Below are 16248 nucleotides of genomic sequence, written 5' to 3'. Positions count from 1 at the left end.
TTCTCACCTTTGACTCCTGGTCCATACCGGAATTGCACTTCTACTACTGGACGTAGCGTGGACTCCTCCCAGCTACTAGTATTCACTAACAGATCGCTTATTCTACAACTACTTCCATCTCGTGAAACCAGCGGGGAAAAGATCCAAACATTTTGGCAGGTATCTGATTCTTAGGGATTATTAGTTCTTGCAAAGTTCTGTCGCGAACAACGATCCGACAAACAATGGACCATACATAACGTTCACCAACCCCAGAATACGTGGGTCGACAGAAGGAATATATGGATGGAACCATATTTCCCTGGCACTTGTCCCTGGCTACACTCGTCCACAAAACAAGTCAATCAGTCAACTTCGCTTCTTTATGCAACTCCCACATGATGCAAGGACCAAGCTCGTCTGCAGCCTCCTCAACCTTTTTGAATCCACATTTTGTTAAGACCCGATTGCTGGCCACATTTGAAGCATCAGTAATTGCCTCCAGGACGAAATAATTCTTAGGTGATTTGTCTCCGTCGTTGTTCTTTTCTGGTGGAAGGTTGGTGAGAAACTTCCACCATATGTCGATAGCAGCCCGAGCGGCTTCGGTTGCATACCCTTTACCCCAACAGTCAGGATGAACGATGTACCCAAGACTGGTATTCCCGTTATTCGTGTAGAAGCCAATGCACGCTATCGCCCGTTCTGTGTTGGGATATTCGAACACAGCCAAAATGAGGTTTTCAGGTGTGCCGACCTTACGAAGATGCTCCTTCGTGGCGGCGATATCGGCGTCAGGTGTTCTAGTCAAACTGTTGGCATGTGAGTGTTGTGTTCGCTAATGATACCAAGTTCATTCCTCGCCTCTCCCCGAAAGCCATCTGGCGAGGACACATAATATCAGCGCGAACTGAGCGAAAGAAAGGGTAGACAAATAACCTGCCTCCTGCTAACTACAAAGGCGTGCATAGAAAAAGGAATCGGCAGAATTTATGGAAATTGGATAGCAACAAAATTTCATGTGAAAGGCGGGAGGAGGTCAAATTGGTTCAGGTAAAAGTACGGCCAGTTTACCTCCATTTCATGACATCCAACCTTGAACGGATAGCAAATAGGTCGTTTAAATCGAGTTCGGGAATCAATCGTCGGATGAACAACCTCTCTGTTTTCGCTTCAAGTGGGATTTTGGAACTCTGGGCCTCATGTTGAGTTTCAGCAGTTGCCATCCTTCCTGGGTCGTACTCCATTTTTGGCGAAACAGCAACCCAAGCTTTCAACGCGATTCGGAACTTATTTGAATAGAAATTTTCCTCCTCGAGTGGCAGTTTCGGGATCAGCGGTTTTTAGCCTACCTTAGATCCATTGGCTGCAAAGAACTCGAAATTTTGGAGGAGATAAGTGATATAAAGTATCGAAGAGGTTGCTGAAAGGCTCCCCCGCGAAGAGGGGTGTCGCCAAATCGACACGAGATTTCCTTGGCATGACTCAATCGTCAATGCAACCCTGTGAACACCGTTGCTTTCAAACGCGTCTTCGCGCCGTGGAAATGGTACAATCCTCAGCTGCGCCAGTGAATAAGTTTCTCCGGATCTACGCATTTACATTGACGGGACGAGATGTCAGATTTAACCTTGCAATTCGAAAAGGCGAACAACGTCGAATTCAAAAAATCGCTGGCAGTTTCACACTTTGTCGATCGTCCCCCAGCCATGGTCTTGGCGGGATCCTTGGCAAGCCAATGCCCAAGCTTCGACCTGGCTCAGCCCTGTACCAGAGCTGACTGTTTGGCAGTGCTTGCCCACTCCCTGCGCTGAAACCAAAGAAACAGCACTGTGTCTATCTCGATGAGTTAATGGTGCGGGCGGGGATGGCGTTCCATTTGTTGTTAACCTTGGTTTCACATATTATTATTTATCGCATTTATAAGCTATAGGTTGTCAATTGTTCAGAGCATCGATGTCGTTTGATGATTTGGGGAAACTCTTTTTCATCTTGCTCTTTTTTTAGAACAGTTCACATTAAAGGTGCGTCTCGGCACTCCACTCTTTATCATACACTTCACGCTACATGCACCTACTAACCAGTACTTAGGCTCCATGTTGTGTCAGTTCTCGAAGACGAACCAAAAGATCATCGTTGATCTACTAGTTACATGTACCAATTGACATTGAGCCCTAATGTACTGGGGATGCGGGTCTCCCACGAAGAGTCGCTGATTAGGATAGCTCTATGGAGCTTTTCTAGAGCTTCCTTTGTAAGCGCGCTTGTCTCTAATAGTTGGCTTATTCATCCCGGAGATAAGACCAGCTCAGGATCCAAAAGGCCTACAGAGTGATAGATTCGGCCTCGAGACGCATACGGGCGTAAAATTATTGGCCGTGCTATGGCTGGGGCTGTCAAGCTTGACATCGTTCGCGGTAGCAATTCTTCACCCATTATTTGAGCTATTTTTGTATTCCTTCCTCAGCAACGATCTTACAGAGTATCTAAACCTCCTCTATTTAAGGGCATGCTTCCTCATTCCAGAGTTCCTCAGTTTCTGAATATCAAATCGAACATCCCTATTTGCTTATGTTCTTTTTGTCATTTCAATTCCTCCTTTCATACCATTCTGGCAGCAAAGATGGGGAAATATAGCCACTGCACGGAGGTAACTCCGGAATGCCCTGTCGAGGCGACTATTTATGGGTACAAACCTAATCCAGTAGTCAACTTGATATGCGTGATTGTCTTTGGCGTACTGTTCTTTGTTGCAGTTTGGCAAACTTACAAGCATAAGACATACTCATTCGGAGTTGCAATGTCTCTGGGCTGCGTGGCTGAAGCCATAGGTATGCTCAATTATATCTCCTATTGGACAAGGAGATGGCTGACTCCTGTCTCTTGAATTACTGTCTAACAGGATACGGCGGTCGCCTCGTTCTCAACAGAAACCCCTGGGACTCAAATGGTTTCCAAATCCAGATATGCACTCTCATCATCGCACCGTCATTCTTCACAGCCGCCATATATCTCACCCTCAAACATCTATGTTTCGCCCTGGGACCCCATCTCTCAATAATAAAGCCGTCGCTATACACCTGGATATTCATCAGCTTTGACGTCTTATCTCTCTCACTCCAGGGTGCTGGTGGCGCTCTCGCAGCAACTGGGGACACAGAGCCAGACAAGAACAGGGGAGCGCAAATCATGCTTTCTGGTATTGTGTGGCAAGTTGTCACATTGATAATTTTCGGTGGTATGGCTGGACATTTCTTCTGGCGCCTGCTTGGCGATGATGGCCGCCGGATGTCCATCGAGTCTCAGAAGGTGTGGGCGAACACAAAATTCAGGAGGTTCCTTATTAGCTTGGGTATCTCGTTCTTCGTAATTTTTGTTCGATGCACTTACCGGTATGCCTGTCTCTCTACAATATTTCTGACCACTTGCTCTCCATTTCTCCCGTTTCTTTTTCAATTATTACTAACAAAAATGTTGCAGAATCGCCGAAATGGCCGGAGGCTGGTCCAATCACATTATGCAAGATGAAATCTCATTCGTTATTCTAGAGGGAGTGTATGTTACATATTTCCTTGCCATCCAGATGCCCCTTTCCCCTGCTACTACGTAATCTTTAGAGGGAATCAACAGTCTAACCACAGCCACCACGATAAATAGTATGTGCATAATCGCTGCCATCCTTCTTACCACCTTCCACCCAGGCACCCACTTCCCTCAAATGCGAACAGACTATCAAAAGGACAACACTGACCGGTTCTCAATGGTTCCACCCCAACAAACTGAAACCTCGTATGTCGCAGTTGACCGCCAGCCGCTTATTGATAACCAACGTCCAGAAACAGAAGACCAAGGCCGCCTCTGGCCTGCCGTCATCGTACCCCCTGTCCCGTGAAAAGAGGAGCGAGTTATTGGTTCATTTCCCAGGAGTTATTATTCTTTAAAAATGATTTTATTAATATGTCCTTGCTAATATAGATGAGATATGAATAAATGTGATGAGTTTTTGTTTATTGAGTTTGTCTTTGATTGGTAAACTATGTTTATGTTCATGTTGATGGAGAGAAATCATGTTTTTCTCAATCCACCAAAACTTACTCTCATGTAATAATAAAATAATAAAAGAATTAGATGGAACAAAAACAAAGGAGGCAAATTTCCTCGAGAATACGCAGTATCGCGCCGTCGCTCGTCTATCATAAGAGAAGTATGGAAAATAAAATCATCAACAAAAATTTTCTCTTCACATCATTCATTGTATATCGTTCGTCATCATCAGTCGTATCGCTGTATGTGGAGGGTCAGTTACGCGCAACTTCCAATCCCGAAAGAAAGAAACCAAACCCAAAATAAAAACACAAGAAGGAAAAATGCGATTTCAAAAAAATCACACGATTTTCGACGCCAAAAAAATCAGCGGGCGTATCCATAAAAAAAATTCGTAGTTAAATATCACACGACTCCACCACTGTCATCTAGCGTAACAAACATTTCGACTTGTCCAACCCTCCGCAGCCGATCGATCCCAAGATGTTCCTGCCCGTCGCGACCCTGGTATAGGCCAAACGCATATAACGCCTTTTCGCCCTCCCCCGGTGGCGCTATAACCACTCTAGTCACCAAATCTGCCTTTGTCCTTGGTTGGCGGAATACCCTATCCGAGAGAAGAGGACTTTGGTACAAGAAACTTATAATATCCGCATACGAATAAATGGCATGGGGAAGGTAGCGTTTGCGCCGCGGCCAAAGAACAAGGAATGAAAAGGCATAGATGATAACGAAAGCCATTAGGGTGTAGTATGCTGGAAGTAGAGTGGAGATACGGATTTGATCCTGTTCGGGGTAGAAGCGGGCCATAAACACGCCGCCTGCGAGGACGGGAATGGCGAGTGACGCAAGGCTCATGAAGGAGACGTATGCGACTTTGTAATGGCCGGCGCTGAGGGCGAGGACGGTGATTTGTAATGGCAAACAGGATGGGTAGTTTAGCAAGAGGCTTTTTTCGGCAAGGGCACCGTTGGGCGATGAGAGGTCGCAAAACGGCTGGACAGCCCGGAAGTATTGGTCGATTGGTTGCCAGAGGAGGAAGAGTATTGTTGCAATCAGAGATGGAATGAAGCTGTACAGGAAGTTGGAGGAGGAGAAACCGGCTGATGATGGTAATGTAGGCAAGAGAGGATCGAATCCTTGTTTGATGGGCTGCTTTACGAACGTGACAACGATGAAAGCAATCATCAGGACATTTGCGATGACGATCCAGCCAACCACACATGAATCTTTTAGAAACCAGGCTGTCCAGCGATATCGAACGAACGGAGAATGTATATTCCTTTCAAAAGAATCCTTGCTGTTGAGATGTTGTCGCTCGCTATCAGCATGATTAGGAAAAGAGGTTTCAGATTGCCGTTTCGGATTGGAAAACGCTTTGTCCGCCGCTGCGTATTCCTCGCCAATGCCGTAGAGAAAGTCCTGGGAATTGGCATCCGAGGACCAATATCCCAAACGCATTTTGCGAGGCAGGAGATCCTGCTCAACAGTTTGCGAGATTTCGGTCCGATAGAATTGATCCAATACATTAGATTTTTGGATCAGGGGGATGATATCGGCAAGACACACGGGATCCCACAGAAGCCCACTCTCTCGCCAACTAAAGCGGAACATAAGCCCTAGCAATGCCACGACAAGCAATCCATAAAGAGTAATCAAGGCTCCGGCCACACCACGAGTAGCCACCCATTGAAATCTTTCGACTTGGTCGTAATAACGAGCCACAAACAGCGAACTTTGCAGAGGAACGGTGAAAATATTAACCGCCCATACCGTGACGAGAAAGATGCCAGTCAGCCATTCGCCATGCTGGAAGAGTGATATATCCGGCAACAAGAAATTGTGAGACAGGATTCGAATTTTTTGCAGCACACCCTCGGATCCACGTCCTGACGCTAACATTGTCAGGGGAAGAATTCGATACACGGCGGACTGCACGACAAACAGCCAAAGTGTGATTAAAATGGCGAGTAGCTGTGGTAGAAATTGGAACACGAAGTATCGCGAGCCACCCAGCCCATCGTAAGCCCACAGGCCTGCATGTTGCTGTGACCAGACTATGCAAAATATGAGCGCTGCCATCATGGAGAGGCAGACAATTGTTAACGAGAGAAGTGATACAAATCTGAGAGAAAAAGGAACAAAGTCAAGCTGTGGGTATTGGTAGGCTTCTGAAGGAGGCGTTACTGGGTTTAGGATATTTGAAACTATGCGGTTCAGTCAGTATGTCTAGCGCTTGACGTGACCGGGGATACTGTCTAACGTTACCTGGCGAGTCGGGGCGGTCTAGTATCTGGGGTTCTTTATTTGGCTGATCAACAGACTGCGGAGTGACAGAGGTGTAGTATCCTAGGCCTTCATCTGGGATGATGCGTTCAACAGGATACTCGGTACTGACAACCGAGCCGTGTCGGCCTTCCCCAAGTAATTCTTCATCACGAGTCAGTTGATCAATGGCAAATCTAATGTATGGCATATCATCCACGCCAGGAGATGGAGTTCCATTTTCTGTCATCCTAGAACTCTCATTTGGCGCGGCAGGATTTCGTTTGGAGGTCTGTTCCGGGTCGTGTGTCACCGCGCTGCTGTTATCTGGCCCTGTTGCGTCGTCTGGGACATTTCGAGAAGGCATTTTCGGAGATGGAGAAGGTCTTCGAGTTGGAGGAGTTGCATATCTCACAACTGTGACTTTGCTGTGATTAGAAGCTTGGGAAATATCTGAGAAGGAATAATAGTCGTCGGAGGCGGCGATGGATTGCTGGGATGAGGAGTGAATTAATTGAGGCTGGTTAGCTATGCAAAATACTGTCAGCATGAAAATTCACCTAGCAGGGATATGGTATGTGTTATCTTACACTTTACAACTTTCAAGTTGGCAGGAGGTTGAGGGGGCATGACGGGTCGTTACACTGGAGTAAATGAAGCAAACTGGAATTGCAAGCACGCAGAAATCAAGAAATCAAAATGCCATTGAAAAAAAATCCATGATAGAGGCTCATGATGAAGAAAGTTACCTCAGTCGGTGAGGAATGCTGGTATTAATGGAAGCTCTAAGTGGTCCGTCCGACATTATGATGTGGTTGGTGACCTGGCGGGGCTGGGGACGCTGGGCGTTGGGCGCTGGCGCAACCTCCCAGCCACCCACGCCCGCACCGTGGCAGACGCTTATTTGTGTGTTCACAAACACGATTTTGTGACTGCTTTGTGCCGCTTTAATTTTGGGTTTATGTGACCTGTACGGAGGACTAGTGATTGCAATGGATTGCCAGTCCTTCCAAGCTGCGCATCCTTCGTGAGAACAATAAACATTGTCGTTTGTGGTAAACTCCGCACAGACCACCGCCGCGGTCACGGGAAGACCTAATCTGTGAACTAGTCCTATTTGACATCAGTGAACCGCGGTCCGGGACAAAACCCAAACCTTATTTCACCCAAAGCTCGGACCATCTCTAGGAAACGTAAGCGAGTCAGTCACTATGACTTATCTACCTCCATCCACCGCCGTCTGCAAGTGAGACAGGTAAACTTACCTATGTTAGTTAGCAACACCTAAAAATAAATTCGTCAACTCCAATATACCACTCAAAGCGATATCAATGTGGCAATTCCCATAATAATTATCCTTCTTCTCCAATCTGGGAAGGGCCCCTCGGACACAGGCTGCTTATATCTCACGATATCATACTAGTACTGTCCATGCAAATTATAGGTGCCATAGCACGTTGAATAACTGATGGAACCGTTCCTGTCGAGGAGGAGACCACCGAGGGAATGAGGCGCGCATTCCCAAAATCACACCACCCCGTCCAGAAATTACCGAGCGAGAGACAACGACCTTATATCACACCTATCAGTTGATTTGTGCAACATTTAAAGGAATGCAGGATTACCCAGATTCTAGTTTAAAAAAACTTTAGAGATGATATAAATGATGAATTGTGTTCAGATTGTCCAGTTTGTAGCACATTGGGCAAAGTAGCAGGCAACAATCGTTGCCAGCCTTAGTTCTGAAAAAATTTCTTCACGTCCCGAAAACTCGTCTTGCTCTCCCTACATTCTCCAACGATCGGCATTTTTCCCTTTTTCTTCCTCCTCCTCCTTCTCCTGATTCCCCCATATATATCCACAAATCCACGAAGGAATGAAGTTCGTCCTGGATCTATAGGAGTGCCAACATCATAATTACTGTCGATATCATCAAGAGCGTTCATTTTACGCGAATGGCGACCGAGAGCATTATCATGATTTGTACCTGGCTCACCGAGGTAAAATTGGCAAGAGTAACTCTTCTTCCTCTGGACTATTTGCGGTCGACTATCTAACTTGTTGTAGGTGTTATCTTCGCAACTTTCATTGACGGCTGCATTAATGAATGGCATTGGTGGCGTGGGCTGACTAGGTCCAGCTTTTGAGCTTCCGTAGGATCGCTGATGATAACGCCGCAGGCTGCTGGAGTACCCTTGGCCGGTGTATTTTTCATTTCCCGACCTCCAATCCACTGGGACCGGTTGTAACGTAGTGGGTCGCGAATAAATACTTTCGCTGTATGTTCGCTGCTGGAGGCAAGGTCTACCAAACACGTCGCGAGAATGGAGACCATCTACCTCAGCATCAGGACTCTCTACATATCCACCGTTTGTAGTACAATCCTCTGTGTGAGCTGAACCACTCGTTTGATCTTCTTGTGTCAGATTGTTTTGAGATTGGTTTGGCATCAGTAACAGTGCATCGTCAGTGGTTTCAGCTCCACTAGCGCCCGAAGGGGATAATCTCGACAAAGTTCCCGGAAGCGGTATTGATATTGGCCGTCGGACGTTCAACGTATAGGGCTTAAACTTACCATTTAAATGGTCATGAAGCCTCTCACGCGCAGAGTAAGATCGAAATGGAACCCGATCAACGAGACCAATGTTCTGTTGATCAAGAAGTGCCCAACGCTTCAACATTCTGCTAAGATTGTCGTTTGAACCTTGTGTTGTATCGGAAGGCACATTGTTATCTCTGACCGGCCTAGAAACAGTATTTGGGCTGAGATCGTCAACATTTCTAGTTTTCGCCGGCCATGGGGATGTTGACGATGTCATCAAGCTGGGTTGACTGGTGTGTGACGAGTCTGTAGGGCTGTAACTGGATTCGGTTTGCTGGCCCTCCCTTGCATGTTCAGATTTCTGCGTCCATGGCTCCTGATATTTAACATCAAGAGACGGTCTAGATGAAGAAGCAGACCCGGAACTCCTAATCTTTTCAACTCCAAGATATAATTCTTGCTTCTCCCTGGCTTCAACGTACGGATCGATTAAAGGCCCATACGAGCAGTCCGCTACATCTCCGGGCCCATTACGTTGAGGGTATTTCCACGAGGGGCCTGGTACTATGGGACCCTTAGTTGCCGCCGGGTCATTGTCTTGCATACGGTACCACAAACTTCCGCTTCGAAACCCCCCAAAAGAACTTCCATCGCACGCCCTATTTTGTGAATTTTCTGGAATGCGATTGTTCTCCGCTACTTGGAAAAAATTGTGATATCTATTGTCATCGGGGATTTGAGCGTACTTATCGATTATAGATGCTATAGAGATCGATGCATGTCGCCGTTGTAGTTCACCATCACTCACTAAGCAACTGGTATAAAGGCTCGTTGTATCAGGCTCAGGGCGTTCACAGTTGAGCTGAGGGGCTCTCAGGGCCATGGGAGTAATTCGAAGGTCAAGCTGCCGCAAGTTCTTTTGTCCAACTGACGTCCGCTGAGGAATTCCATGCGGTGCATCGCAAGCGTGACTATTCAAACCCATGGCGGAAGTAGCCATGCCCCTTTTCCTTTCCGTCGTACCCGTTTGGGTTTCTGGTCCTGGAGGAAATTGTGCCCCATAGTCGTGCGATGTAGGAGTTTGTTTTGTAAGCGTTTGGCTCCGGACAACTTCTTTGCACTGCTTACAGAAATTTTGACGCTTCTTTACCCGACAAACTGCTAGAGATAGCATGACAGCAGCGATTGTTAAAATGATGAGCAGGACAAAAATTGGTGTTTGTACACCTTTCAGTGAAGGACATTTGCTGACTACTACCGCAGAGCCTGTAGCATCCGGGGGCATGGATGTTATTGCTGTTGCAGCAGCTGTGGTTGTTTTTGCTATTCCTGTCAATGGTGATGATGAAGGAGCTGATAGTGGAGATGTTGACGTAAAACTTGCATGTGTTGAACTTGATGGCAGATTGCTTGATATGGGTACACGAGGGGAAGCTCCCGCGGTAACCGTGAGAGTAGTGGTAACAGAAACAAAACTGATGGATTCGGCCCTTGCCGACAGTTTTTTAACAGGCGAAGGCTGCGGGCAGGATGAAGTTGTCGATGAACGGAGTGAGCTCATGTCTGTGTCCGTGGTGTACTTAGATATATGATTGTCTAAATGATGTGACAATGTCCCACTCTTTGGGATACACCCTGGGGTAACGAATGTAATCAAAAAATTGCAGGGGGCCATGATATGTTGATGAATATATAGTAAGAAGAGTAAAATAGAAATATACCTTTAAGGGGGGGGGATGGGAGAGGAAGGCAAAAGAGCTGCACAAGCGTACATCTCGATTAAGCTGATGAACAATGAAGAAGTTGATATGAAGATTTGTTAAAGCCATGAATAACATATCAAGTGTCTGTGGTAATATATATCACTGAAATATCCCAGCAAACAATTATATGAAATATTGATTCACAGTTTAATCAAGCAAAACTGAAAAAGATGACTCCTTTGTGAGATAGAGTATGTTCAACGATGACTATGTTAAGTTTAAGTTCAGTGACAGTAGAACAATGAATGAATCACAGATGAACTGTAAATTTATATATCATTGAGTTTTCTCCGTCAAAGAAAGGGTTAGAAAACGTGTAATAATTCCAGTTTCAAAAAGCAAGGGAATAAATGCAAGGACAAAAGCAGAAAGAGACAAAACAGCGTTGAACAAAATAGGGTATTAGTTAAGCTCGTACTCACTGCACAAGTCCTTCATATTAGCTTCCACGGGCTTGGCCTTCCCATAGATACATTAGCTATCCCCGCCGACAGATCAAATCCGGGCTGAATAGCTTCGGTGTCCAGCAAAAGTCTTCGCTTGTGCCCATTCCCGGAGAGTTGTTGTGGATATATTCATACAAGAAATATCCAGATCCCTTACCTTGGTTTCTATCGCGGTATGGTCGAAATTGATAAACATGGCTATTTTGATTACAAACACTGGCCAACCCCGGATGAGCTTCCCAATTGTCCGAAGGTGCTGGACGATGCTAAGGTACGAGAGCATGGAATTCTTTGTCATGGAAGTGTTAATAATACTCTGGTAGGGAGGAGAAGGTGTATAAGCATCGTCGATTTTGATAGGTAGGTATACCGTTAAAGGCGATTGCGAGAAATAGACAGAAGTCTTGTCCCTTTTTCCTTCTCTTTCCTTTTTTCTTCTTCTTTGTTTTCGAAATGAAGAAGTAAGGTCCCAAAAGCGGGGGAATCGTGTACTCCAATTATTTCCATTCCGGGACTACAAGCCCTTCATCGGATCAGTTGAAGCTGACGAAATGCAATGCCGAAGTTATCAGTAAGACAACTAACACTCTGCTCGGTTGGCTGAAAATTTGGCCTATCTTCAAAGACCTGCTGCGGCATCTGTCAGCTAATTTTCTGGTGAGTAGAGAGAGTATTATTGTATCAAACCTGAATGAAGAACACCAAATGTACTTAAGACTATCCTCCAACCCAGGTAGTGAGAATTGCAATAATACCTACGATGACCCCAAGCTGGGGGATCGGTTGTATTGATGCCGTGAAGAGTAATCCGTGGCTTGCAGCAGTTGAATATCTCATTTCGTTAGGTAGACCGATTGTCCAGGCTGATGGAATCGAATGCCTCTGACAGGCGATCTGTATTCTGAAATGCACCTTTTGTCCAACATTTCTCAATGATCTGGCCAAGCCAGATACTTTGTTTGCTAGGAGAGTCGTCCTTAGGGGCCAAGTAGCTCTACAAGCTTCTAGTGGCAGGTCTTTTAAAGTGGCCAAACTTACAGCGCTCTCCAGTTACAATCTCATAGATTACAGCCCCTAGAAGGCCAATATCCGTCTGGGTTGAGTATCCATTGTCGTCAGCAGCCTTTATGTTGGTATCAAGCGGTAAAACGGACGACATCGTAAAATCGCAAAACCAGATAGATAGATCCGAAAGCATGGAGGAAATTGCGACTAGCAATGTCCCGCCACAATAACTGAACGGCGATGTGTACTTGCGAGGCCACAGCGTATTTCACGGAACCATGAAAGTTGAAGAGACTTTGGGGGTCGATTGTGCTCTAAGTAGGTGCGTAAGTGGCCCTTTTCCATCGGTGCAAGTTCAATAGTCGTATCGGAGATGCTGATACAGGGGACAACGCCATCGCAACCACCTATACATCGATAAACCTCTTGTTCACGCCGTATGACTTCAATATTGAAATGTCCACATCGTCGTTGGTGGTACTCCTATCTCCCAGTGCCATTCTCCATCACGAAGGACTACCAGCCCGGACCTGCCATAGCCAAGAATTTGATAATCCGGAATCACATTGCCGTCAAGATGAGATGAGGAGAATTTTCAAGAGTATTTGTGAAATATTGACAGATGGGAAACTTCAAATTTGCTTGAGGAACACAATGGCGGTTCTAGCAAGCAGATGATCGCATACACTCAGCAAAAGAATCTGGAATAAACAGAAGACAGACACGGAAACCTTCGGTACAGTGATTTGTTGGGGACCACTGCAGGTTCAGCGAACTCCAATAATCCTCCGTGGGGAGTTCAAGCCGCCATCGCTCTGCGAGAGAACAGATGTTGGAAGCGCTTGCGGTGCATCAACAGGATCCCGGTAACTAGAGGATATTGGTACAGTACAAGCAAGCTTCAAATGCCTAACGATTGAATCACGGGTATGAACCTCAAAGGACGCAACAGGAAGAAGACATAGAGCAGGTGGCGATAATTACCACCAGGCCTGTCAAGGGCATGCTGCATAGTTCTCAGACCGTTTCGAGGCGACATGCTCTTTAAGAGAAGTCTCGCCACAGGCATACTTCTTAATGCGGGAATATGTGAAACGGTATTTCCGCTGTCCATTTTACAATGCGAAAAGCTGGTGCATGAGAAGAGCTGTGAACGGCGTGTAGGAGATCGCAGCAGTATTCGTCCTTCTGCGGTTGGAAGACTATCTCCGAAGACGCCGAAAAGAATGCATACATCCAGCAAATACCTTTTCCATATCACGGCCCTATGCCCTATCCTACAGCCTATTCAACAGAACATGGGATCGACACCGGCCGAAGGTCAAGAAGACTAAGTCCAGAGTTAAGTATGTGACGAAATTCGATACTAACATCAACAAAACATCATATTTAGACTAGACACCCTACCAATTAGATATGGAACCCAAAAGAAGAAGAAAGAGAAGCTTCGAAACCCAGCCGAGCTACCCAGAACTCCTTCACCTGAAACCACAGCAATTATCACAATGAGTTTTCAGCAAGAATGCTTCGTCCTCCATCAGTAGTGACCCGTTTACGGATCCTCACGCGGACATATCGCAGTCCCAGCTCTCTAACCATTAATGCCTTCAACGCAGATACCCCATGCAGCTCGGACTCGCCTACTTGTAACGTTCCTTCTTCCGACCCTTCATCCGATACGATGTCCAATATCGCGCTGGGGCAAAATACCAGAGCCTCCCCGGTTTTTAGGGCCACGATTCTGGAAAATAAATTATCGGATCCGTATTTACGCTTGCTATCATCGTTGGCTGCGCCAGCCAGATGGGCACGCAGTGTTGTGAACCATGCAGGGGAAGTAAACCGGTGAACGATGGTTACGTTGCACAGGTCTAGTAAATTCGGTGAGAGCGTTGGTTCCTGGGTTGCAATAATGACCCGCGTGGCTAGATGTCTTTGCTGGCGGATCAGTGACAGGAGGGTACCGGTTAAATTACCCCCTTCGCGGCTGTTGGTCGTCAAAAACTAAAGGCATGTTGAACTGTTGAGAATCAAGGAGGAAAAGTACATGGCAAAGCAAATAGCAGCAAGAACAGTTGGAGGAAATTGAAAATTTGTGTCTAACCTTATGGGCTTCGTCCAAAGCGACGACACGCCCGCCCTCGTTCCGCCGCTCCATGAAAATGCTCAAGCAGATATTAAAAAGTGAGCACGCATCATTTTCGTCCACGAATGGGCAACTCAAGTCAACGATCGTCAAGGAGCCCGGCTGGAAGTTCCAGATATTTTCGCCTTTGTTTCCTTTTCCTACCGCAAGTCCTCGAGCTGGCTTTCTATAAGTTTGCTCAAGAAACGACTCGAGTAAATCAAGCCGCATGTTCAGCGGGCCTAGTTGGCCTTTGTTCAAGCCCTGTTGCTCGAGGCGCTGTTTAAACTCCTTGAAATTTGTCCCCCGTCGACCAGGCGACTCTTCAGCCATGTCCCTGAGGACCTTTGTGACGATCTATTAAACAAAGAAAATTAGTATCCATTGTTAGAACAGGATGGTCTCGTCTGCTAGAAACAGTATTAACATTCGAGCAGATAAGAAAGAAAAAAAAAAATTTTTTTACCTCCATATAAAGCGGCGTCGTCGCTTCGTCATTAACCGCCATCAAATCTTTCATCATCCCCAACGTCAGCTGGTCCTCGCGGAGATATAGCCGCGAAACCTTAGGCATTGACGTCCCATCCGGCAGCCCCGGTATGTTCGCATAAAGCTTCTCCATATGCCCAAAATTGCTCGGCGCAACGAGCACACGGACCGGCAGCTTCGACGAGAGATATGCCGCCTCGCACAGCTGACCCGTGTTTACTGCCGTGAACTTGTCGTAGTGCAAGACCAGGCCGGTGAGTGGGGATGATAACGTCCCCGTCTCGGACGGATGAAGGAGTGCATTTTCAAGCATGCATGAGAGCGTATGGCTCTTGCCGCTTCCCTGGCTGCCGCAGATAAACGTCGACCATGGCGCGTTGATATTGGCATACACCAGATTCGTCGATCGTCTGGCATGCGTTTCGGGGGTATCTCCCTCTTCAGCTCTATCGTATGAAGTCGTCCGCATCCCCATTAAGGCATACTGGGGCAGTATATCCTCCTGGTACTGGACGTTCATGGCCGTATGAATGCCAGAAGAAAACAGTGGCGTAGTACGGAGCGCTTCTAGGCGCGCGACGTTTTCTTCGCCGTTTGTGGCTCCGAATTCACCATCACATTCTATCAGAGCTAGGTGTTTCGTCAAGTCTGTATTGGCGACCATCTTCGCGGCTGTTGGAGGGTTATTATTTTATTCTTTTCTCGCGCGCTGTGAAATTGTCGGGATCCTTTTTTCTTCAAGGGGGAGGCGAGGGGAGGGGAGAGAGTGACTGCTGTATTTTTGAACATCATCACTGCGGAATCGCCTTCTCTGGCTTTACTTTTATATTGCTTAAGTAGATGGATAGATATGGTAGCGTCCGTTGGATGCCTCAAACAGTGGAACAGCCTAGAACACACTGAGAGTGGAAGTTTTACATGCGGGAGAGGCGATGGAATGAATGGCCATGCATTAGAACCATCCTCATTCAAGAAAAGGGAAAAAAAAAACAGGAAGCAATAGGAAATACACACGATAGTATACCGATGATATAAGAGGATGGAAGAAATGAGATGACGCCTCAAGTGTTATTGTGCTCAAAAGCTTCTGAAAAATATTCCACCGTTTTCTCAGAGAATTCACAGGTCGCTGAACCCCAGGCATATGGTTATTTTACCTAGTGTAGACAGGAGAAAAAGAAAAAAAATCAAGCTTCAGATGATGTTGTGCTAGTTGATGCTAATAGAACACACATCATATTCAGCAAAACAAAGTGGAATGGTGAGCTACATGCACTATACATAAAATGGATTCTAAGATTCAGAAAAATAAGGGAGAAAGGGAGAAATCATTACTTTTCCTTTGAATAGAATTGCATTGTAGACAGCATCAACCATTTTGCCCATCTTCTTGTCATTTATCGAGTCTGAAGATTTGTCGATAAAGCGTAATTAGCAGTATAGAGAAGTCTCTGAAATGACAAGCTAAATGTGAATGAAACCACATGCACATTGCAATGTGGGGGACTATTTCCCGCAGAAAGGACAAAGGGACGAAAACACAAAGGGAAGTCTAGGGAAGAAGGTGGGGGAGGAATGAAAAGAACAGAA

At 46.2% G+C, this 16248-nt stretch overlaps 7 protein-coding genes across 7 annotated transcripts; 2 read left to right on the top strand and 5 right to left on the bottom strand.

The window, feature by feature from the left end:
• Positions 1–340: 340 nt before the first annotated feature.
• HCBG_07507 (acetyltransferase) lies at positions 341–1226 on the bottom strand (the record flags this gene model as incomplete). The annotated part of the gene is made up of 2 exons (XM_045434556.1): positions 341–791; positions 1054–1226. 2 exons carry the CDS (start codon positions 1224–1226, stop codon positions 341–343), a joined length of 624 nt encoding a protein of 207 aa, XP_045284763.1.
• Positions 1227–2602: 1376 nt separating this feature from the next.
• On the top strand, positions 2603–3871 carry HCBG_07506 (parasitic phase-specific protein PSP-1; the record flags this gene model as incomplete). Its single annotated transcript, XM_045434555.1, has 3 exons — positions 2603–2810; positions 2882–3371; positions 3637–3871. 3 exons carry the CDS (start codon positions 2603–2605, stop codon positions 3869–3871), a joined length of 933 nt encoding a protein of 310 aa, XP_045284762.1.
• Positions 3872–4199: 328 nt separating this feature from the next.
• On the bottom strand, positions 4200–6918 carry HCBG_07505 (uncharacterized protein; the record flags this gene model as incomplete). Its single annotated transcript, XM_045434554.1, has 3 exons — positions 4200–6230; positions 6292–6816; positions 6879–6918. 3 exons carry the CDS (start codon positions 6916–6918, stop codon positions 4429–4431), a joined length of 2367 nt encoding a protein of 788 aa, XP_045284761.1.
• A 115-nt stretch (positions 6919–7033) lies between these two features.
• On the bottom strand, positions 7034–9830 carry HCBG_07504 (uncharacterized protein; the record flags this gene model as incomplete). The annotated part of the gene is made up of 5 exons (XM_045434553.1): positions 7034–7401; positions 7513–7548; positions 7709–7858; positions 8285–8683; positions 8864–9830. 5 exons carry the CDS (start codon positions 9828–9830, stop codon positions 7034–7036), a joined length of 1920 nt encoding a protein of 639 aa, XP_045284760.1.
• Positions 9831–10113: 283 nt separating this feature from the next.
• Positions 10114–10422, top strand: HCBG_07503 (uncharacterized protein; the record flags this gene model as incomplete). The annotated part of the gene is made up of 1 exon (XM_045434552.1): positions 10114–10422. One exon carries the CDS (start codon positions 10114–10116, stop codon positions 10420–10422), a length of 309 nt encoding a protein of 102 aa, XP_045284759.1.
• Positions 10423–10995: 573 nt separating this feature from the next.
• Positions 10996–12198, bottom strand: HCBG_07502 (uncharacterized protein; the record flags this gene model as incomplete). Its single annotated transcript, XM_045434551.1, has 5 exons — positions 10996–11052; positions 11197–11328; positions 11625–11678; positions 11799–12055; positions 12078–12198. The coding sequence occupies 5 exons, from the start codon at positions 12196–12198 to the stop codon at positions 10996–10998; spliced, it is 621 nt and encodes a 206-aa protein (XP_045284758.1).
• Positions 12199–13544: 1346 nt separating this feature from the next.
• HCBG_07501 (uncharacterized protein) lies at positions 13545–15322 on the bottom strand (the record flags this gene model as incomplete). Its single annotated transcript, XM_045434550.1, has 3 exons — positions 13545–14048; positions 14149–14526; positions 14636–15322. 3 exons carry the CDS (start codon positions 15320–15322, stop codon positions 13545–13547), a joined length of 1569 nt encoding a protein of 522 aa, XP_045284757.1.
• Positions 15323–16248: the final 926 nt, after the last annotated feature.

This window comes from Histoplasma capsulatum (genome assembly GCF_000150115.1).
Source record: "Histoplasma capsulatum G186AR genomic scaffold supercont2.12, whole genome shotgun sequence".
Taxonomy (NCBI): domain Eukaryota; kingdom Fungi; phylum Ascomycota; class Eurotiomycetes; order Onygenales; family Ajellomycetaceae; genus Histoplasma; species Histoplasma capsulatum.
The sequence above is the reverse complement of the archived record's forward strand: the minus strand, read 5'-3'. Positions and strand labels throughout refer to the sequence as shown.